Source organism: Chiloscyllium plagiosum, unplaced genomic scaffold, assembly GCF_037043375.1.
Source record: "Chiloscyllium plagiosum isolate Xiang-an unplaced genomic scaffold, Cpla_swu_hap1 HiC_scaffold_27, whole genome shotgun sequence".
In the NCBI taxonomy this organism is placed as follows: Eukaryota; Metazoa; Chordata; class Chondrichthyes; order Orectolobiformes; family Hemiscylliidae; genus Chiloscyllium; species Chiloscyllium plagiosum.
In genome coordinates, this window is record NW_028270165.1 from 32,949,471 (window position 1) to 32,956,969 (window position 7,499).

Consider the following 7,499-nt stretch of genomic DNA (forward strand, 5'->3'; position numbering starts at 1 on the left):
GTTCTTCTATATTGCAAAGAGGGGTCAATCTGCTCAACCTCAAACTCATGTTACCACTACCATGCATCTGCGACCGCTCTGATTCCAGACACTGACATCTATCCCACGGGTTTCCTCGCTCCCAAGTTGCACAAGTTAGTCATGGGAAAGTGACAGACCCGTCCTTTGCTACCTGAAGGAGCAGTGTTCTGACAGCTTGTACTTCCAAATAAATCTGTTGGACTAAAACCTGGTGCTGTGTGATTTTTAACTTTGCAACATGGTTAAAGGATGGGAGTGGGGGGGTGGGGGGGGGAGGTGGATTGAGGGAGCAAGGAGGAATCCAGTGCAATGTAGTTCTGTATTTCATGTATTGCTTTTCCAGCAGCAGCACAGCGCCACGGATCCGGGTTCCATTCGGGTGATTGTCTGTGTGGAGTTTGCATATTCTCCCCAAGTCTGTGTGGGTTTCCTCCAGGTGCTCCAGTTTTCTCCCACAGTGCAAAGGTGTGCAGGTCAGGTGAATTGGCCATGCTAAATTTGCCATAGTGTTCAGGGATGTGTAGATTAGTGGATTCGTCAGGGGTAAATATAGGAAAATAGGGTCTCTCTGTGTTGGAGCAGGTTTCCTCCCACAGTCCAAAGATATGCAGATTAGGTGCATTGGCAATGTTACATCGTCCCATGTTCAGGGATGTGTAGGTTAGGTGAGTTAGTCTCGGAAATGTACAGCAATAAGGTAGGGGAATGGTGCTGGGTGGGATACACTTTGGAGGGTCGGTGTGGACTTTTTGGGCCGAAGAGCGTGTTTCCACACTGTAGGGATTCTGCGATTCTGTGCTTTCAACCTCAATGGGTTTTTTTTTCAATAAAACAAAATCCAGAAAGCCTGTCGCATCTTTCAATGCCAAACACTTTACTCAGAGTCTCTCGAGAAGTGGCCAAGTGCCCCATCAATGACAACAGGCGCCCAATGCGCCTGCGCCGGCTCTGGCTGCCTTCTCCGCATGCGCGGGCCTGGCCGTCGGGGCGGCCTAAGCAAGACGCGGTGAGTCGGGAAGTTGTCGGCGTTTGTGGGGGGAGGGGCGGGAGCGGACCGATTGTACGGTGCCGAAGGGGGTTTATGAAGATCGTGTCGACCGGAATTTTCGAGTGACGGCCGACGGGACTCGTCTCCGTTACCGCCGTGGCCAGGCCGAGTTCGCCGCCGGCCGTGACCGAGGGTGACCTGTCGCCATCTTGGTAAGGGAATGACGGGGGGGGGGGGGGAGGAGGGGGCAGCCATCTTGGTAAAGGGACCAGACCTGTTCCATCCGTGCCCATGTCATAATGGGCAGGCCCTTGGAATCGAACCCAGCCAGAGGACAGTGGGAGAGAACAGATAGGCAGCATCTGTGAAGCAGGAAACACAACTTAAGGTTTAGTCCAATATCACCGACATGTCCAGTGTTGCGAAGGATGGCCATCATCTCCCTCGAAAAGCCAATGGCGTTCCTCTCTCGACAGATGCTGCCGAGTTTCTCCAGCACTTTCAGATCATAATTCAGGTCTCCGCCATTTGCACTATTTTGCGTTAAGAGTCATATAGTCATAGAGATGTACAGCACAGAAACAGACCCTTCGGACCAACTCATGGGCAGCACGGTGGCACAGTGGTTAGCACTGCTGCCTTACAGTGCCTGAGACCCGGGATCAATTCAATTCTCCCTGTGGCTGCGTGGGTTTCCTCCGGGTGCTCTGGTTTCCTCCCACAGTCCAAAACTGTGCAGGTTAGGTGAATTGGCCATGCTAAATTGCCCGTAGTGGTAGGTGTAGGGGAATGCGCCTGGGTGGGTTGTGCTTCGGCAGGTCAGTGTGGACTTGTTGGGCCAAAGGGCCTGTTTCCACACTATAAGTAATCTAATCATCCATACTGACCAGATATCCTAAATTTTTCTGGTCCCATTGTCAGCACTTGGTGCTTATCCCTCTAAACCCTTCTATTCATGTACCCATCTACACACCTTCTAAGTGTTGTAACTGTACCAGCCTCCACCACTTCCTCTGGCAGCTCATTCCATACATGCACCACACTCTGCGTAAAACAAGTTGCCCCTTAGGTCTCTTTTAAATCTTTTGCTCTCACCCGGCACGGTGGCACAGTGGTTAGCACTGCTGCCTCGCAGCGCCAGAGACCCGGGTTCAATTCCTGCCTCAGGCGACTGACTGTGTGGAGTTTGCACGTTCTCCCCGTGTCTGCGTGGGTTTCCTCCGGGTGCTCCGGTTTCCTCCCACAGTCCAAAGATGTGCAGGTCAGGTGAATTGGCCATGCTAAATTGCCCGTAGTGTTAGGTAAGGGGTAAATGTAGGGGTATGGGTGGGTTACGCTTCGGCGGGTCGGTGTGGACTTGTTGGGCCGAAGGGCCTGTTTCCACACTGTAAAGTAATCTAGTAAAGTAATCTAATCTAATCTAAACCTATGCCCTCTAGTTCTGGACTCCCCAACCCCGGGGAAAAGACATTGTGTATTAACCCTCTCCATGCTTGTTCAAGAAAAGGGGGAGATGGTGCCACAGTTCAGATTTCATTGTGGGGAGGGGTGTGGGTGATGGGATTTACAGCTCTGCATATGAACAGTGATGACTTTTGTCTTTTCACAGAGTACCAGAAAGAAAGGACCTGCAATCGGGAGATTCAAAACCAACTCAACATCACATCCCAAATATGTTCGTGTCACTCAATTCTTCAGGAGTTCAGTCCTTGAATGGGGAAGGAAAAAAGTTTGTTCTATCTGTGAGAAAATATTTCTAACATCACTCTGACTGGAAAAGTACCACGATACACATATACCTGAGTGACTGTTTTCCAGTGAACTGTCTGCAGAAAGAGCTTTAATCTGTTAACACATCCTGGAAAGAAATCACAGCAAGGAGAGGCCATACATGTGTTCCATATGTGGACAAGGCTTACGTTGGCCATCAAACCTACAGAGAACACACGCACATGCTCACCATGGAGAAACCATGTAAATGTGGTGATTGCGGGAAGGGATTCAGTTACCCATCCCAACTAGAAACTCATCGACGCAGTCACACGGGGGAGAGGCCGTTTACCTGTACCCTTTGTAGGAAAGGATTTGCTTTGTCATCCAGCCTGCAGTTACACCAGCGAGTTCACAGTGATGAGCGACCTTTCAAATGCACTTACTGTGGGGACTGCTTTAAAATCTCTGCCGATCTCATTAAACACCAGCTCGTTCACACTGACGAGAGGCCATTCGGATGCTCTTACTGTGAGAAGAGATTCAGACAGTCATCTCACCTCATTCAACACCAGCGGGTTCACACAGGCGAGAGGCCTTACACCTGCTCCGTGTGCGGGAAGGGATTCACCCACGCCTCTAACCTCCGGACGCACCAGCGGGTTCACACCGGGGAGAAGCTGTTCACTTGCTCAGTGTGTGGGAAGGGATTCACGCAATCATCCAACCTCCGGACCCACCAGCGGGTTCACACCGGGGAAAGGCCATACACCTGCTCCCGGTGTGGGAAAGGGTTCACTAATTCATCCCACCTTCTGACGCACCAACTCGTCCACTTTGATAAGAGAGCTTTCAAGTGTCCTGACTGCGAGAAGAGCTTCAAAAGCAAAAAGGATCTGCTGATACACCAGCGAATTCACACCGGGGAGAGGCCATTTATGTGCTCTGTGTGCGGAAAAGGATTCACTCTGTCGTCCAACCTTCTGACCCATCAACGCACCCACAGCGGGGAGAAGCCGTTCACCTGCTCCATGTGTGGGAAGGGATTCAATCGGTCATCGAACTTGCTGAGACATCACCGGGTCCACACCAGCGAGAGGCCATTCAACTGCTCGGTGTGTGGGAAGGGATTCACTCGATCGTCTCACCTGATCAGACACCAGCAAGTCCATGAATGACTTTAGAATGTTATAAATTATATTCCTTATTTCCTTTTTGTTATTCCTTCATGGAATGTGCATGTTACTGGCTAGGCCAGTATTTATTGCCCATCCCGTGTTGCCCTGGAGAAGCGGCCTTTTTATGAACCATGTGCTGCAGGAACACCTACGATACCGTTATGGAGGGAATTCCGGTTTCTGACCGACAACACTAAGGGAGCCACAATGCGGTCAGTGATGTAGAGGAAAACTTGCAGAGGGTGGTGTTCCCTTGTACGTGCTAGTCTTGTCTATCTCTAGCTGGAAGTGGTCATGGATTTGGAAAGTACTGTCGATGGCACTTCTGCAGTGCGCCTTGTACATGGTACATACTTTTGCTACTGCACATTGGAAGTGGAGGAACTAGCACCTGTTGGGTACCTGGGTATTGCACATGAGTATCAGTGGTGGAGGGTGTAGATGACTGTGGATGTGATGCTAGTCAAGCGGGCTGCTTTGTAGATAGAGATAGAGGGCATGGAACAGACCCTTCAGTCGAGCTCATCCATGCCAACCAGATATCCTCCATATATCTAGTCCCATTTGGCCCATCTCCCTCTAAACCCTTCCTATTAATATACCCATGCTGATGCCTTTCAAATGTTGTAATTGTACCAGACCGAGCTCCTCGAGTGTTGTTGGAGCTGCTCTCATCCAGACAGAAGTGGAGTATCTCACCACTCTCCTGAACTGTGTCAATTAGAAGCTGAATAGGTTTTGAGGAGTTAGGAGGTGAGTTACTCACTGCAGGATTCCAAGTCTCTGACCTGCTCTTCTAGCTGCAGTATTTCTATGGCTGGTCCAGTTCAGTGTGATTCTGTTCAATGCTAACCCCAAAGCTATTGATGGGTGGTGCCACTAAATGTCAAGAGGTGATGGTTAGATTCTATCTAGTTGACTAACATTTGTGTGGCCCAAATGTCATTTGCCACTTCTCAGCTCAAGCCTGGATTTGATCCAAGTCTTGCTGCATTTGTTCATGGACTGCTCCAGCATCCGAGGAATTCCAAAAGACGCTGAGTATTGTTCGATCATCAGCGAACATCCCCATTTCTGACCACCTGATGGAGGCAAGGTCATCGATGAAGCAGCTTAAGATTGTTGGGCCTAGGACACCATCCTGAGTTTCTGCTGGGATTTGTTAACCACTGTAACTGGACTGCAGTTGAAAGTCCACGGCAAGGCAGGTGGTCTGCTGGACGTGCAGCACGTGGGAGTTTGTAGAGAACATTGTGATTATCGACAACATATCTGTGGTGACTGTCTACAGTTCAAGGAACATCGGCTCTGCGTACAGTTGGCTGATCAGGAGTTCCTGATGAAGAGCTTATGCCCGAAAATGTCGACTCTCCTGCTTCTTGGATGCTGCCTGACCGGCTGTGCTTTTCTCCAGCGCCACACTTTTCGACTCTGACTCTCCAGCGTCTACAGTCCTCACGTTCTCCTGGGTATAACTTCAGAAATGGCAGATGGTTAGGGACACATCGCAGTATCTCTAAAGAAATTAGTTTTACTGCAAGCACAACGTTGTAACATTTTGGAACTCTCCCAAGTTAATCAGTGTGCTGTTGCCCTTTTTCTCTTTATCCTTTCACGGGATATGGGCATCGCTGGTGAAGCCAGTGTTTGTGACCCATCTCTAATTGCCTTTAAACTGAATGGCTTGCTAGGCTACCTCAGAGAGCAGTTAAGAGTCCACCACATTGCTGTGGGTCTGGAGTCAAACATAGCTCAGATCAGGTAAGGACAACAGATTTCTTTTTCTAAGTGAGCCTGAATGATTGTTAGAGCAATCAACGTTGCAGTCTTCACTGAGACAATTTTTATAATTCCAGATTTTATTACTTGAGTTTAAATCCCACCAGCAAGATTGCTAGGGCTTGAACCCATGTCCCACGAGCGTAAGTCACAGACTCAAACGGTACTGAAACGGACCCTTCAGGTCAACTCATCCCGTGCTGACCAGACATTTCAATCTGACCTTGTCCTTCTTGTCAGCGAATTGCCCGTATTGCTCTAACCCCTTCCCATTCATAGCCACATGCCTTTTAAATGTAATCATTCCCACTTCTTCCACTTTCTCTGGTAATTCGTTCTCTGAAACAGTTACCTCTCAAGTCCTTTTGAAATCTTTCCGCACTCACCTCAAACCCACGCCCTGTAGTTTTGGACTGCCCCATCGTAGGGAAAAGACCTGTCTCAAAGTTGCCACCCACGTTGATAGGGTTGTTCAGAAGGCATATGGTGTGCTGGCTTTTATTAGCAGGGGGATTGAGTTTAAGAGCCCACAAAGTAATACTGCAACTCCGTAAAGTCCTGGTTAGCCCACGCTTGGAATATTGTGTTCCGTTCTAGTCGATTCATTATAGGAAGGATGTGGAAGCTTTGGAGAGGGTGCAAATGAGATTTACTAGGATGCTGCCTGGACTGAAGGGCATGTCTTATGAAGAAAGGTTGAGGGAGCTAGGGCTTTTCTCATTGGAGTGAAGGAGGATGACAGGTGACTGGATAGATGATGATGATGAGAGGCATAGATAGGGTAGATAGCCAGAGACTTTTTCCCAGGGTGGAAATGTCTATCACAAGGGGGCATAATTTTAAGGTGATTGGAGGAAGGTTTAGAGGAGATGTCAGAGGTAGATTATTTACACGGAGAGTACTGGATGTGTGGAACGCAGTGGCAGTAGAGTCAGATACATTAGGGTCGAGAGTGTGGTGCTGGAAAAGCGCAGCAGGTCAGACAGCATCCAAGGAGCAGGAGAATCAGAAGGGCTTTCGCCCGAAACATCGATTCTCCTGCTTCTCGGATGCTGCCTGACCTGCTGCGCTTTTCCAGCACCACGCTCTCGACTCCAGCATCCGCAGTCCTCGCTATTGTTTCAGATACATTCGGGACCTTTAAGCGACTCTTGGATAGGCAGATGGATGATGGTAAAAAGAAAGGTATATAGGTTAGTCTGATCGTAGAGTAGGATAAAAGGTCAGAACAACATGGAGGGCCAAAGGGCTGTGCTGTGCTGTTCTATTCACCCGGCCCTCATAATGTAATAAACTTCCAGAAGATCACCCCCTCTGCTTCCTGCCCTCCAGGGAAAACTTCCCAGGCCTATTCAGTCTCCCCCTATAATTCAAACCCCCCCCCCCCCAGTCCTAGCAACATCCTTGTCAACTTTTTCTGCACCCTCTGAAATGTTAACAACATCATTCCTACAGAAGGCAGCCAAAATTGTATGCAGTCCTGCAAATGTGGCCTTACCAATGTTGTGTACACCTGCAACGCGACAGCCCAACTCCTGTTCTCAACTACTGAAGGCAAGCATGCCAAATGCCTTCTTCGCCATCCTGTCCACTCCACTTTCAAGGAACTATGCACCTGCACCCCTCAGCAACACTTCCCAGCGCCCTATCATTAACTGTACAAGTCCCGCCCTGGTTTGTCTCACTGAAATACAACACCTCACATTTATCTAAATTAAACTCCATCTGCCACTCCTATATCTATTGGTCCATCTGATCCAGGTCCTCTGAGACAATCTTCTTCACTACCCACTACACCACGTATTTTGGTGTCACCTGCAACC

At 49.1% G+C, this 7,499-nt stretch overlaps 1 protein-coding gene across 1 annotated transcript; it reads left to right on the plus strand.

Annotated features, from left to right (window-relative positions):
• The first annotated feature begins 470 nt into the window (after nt 1-470).
• On the plus strand, nt 471-6,633 carry LOC122543454 (uncharacterized). The gene is made up of 2 exons (XM_043682158.2): nt 471-1,221; nt 2,619-6,633. Exon 2 carries the CDS (start codon nt 2,962-2,964, stop codon nt 3,895-3,897), a length of 936 nt encoding a protein of 311 aa, XP_043538093.2. The 5' UTR covers nt 471-1,221; nt 2,619-2,961; the 3' UTR covers nt 3,898-6,633.
• The last annotated feature ends 866 nt before the right edge of the window (nt 6,634-7,499 follow it).

Coding starts and splice junctions, on each gene's coding strand:
- LOC122543454 (XM_043682158.2), top strand. CDS start 2,962: ATGCTCACCATGGAGAAACCATGTAAATGTGGTGATTGCGGGAAGGGA.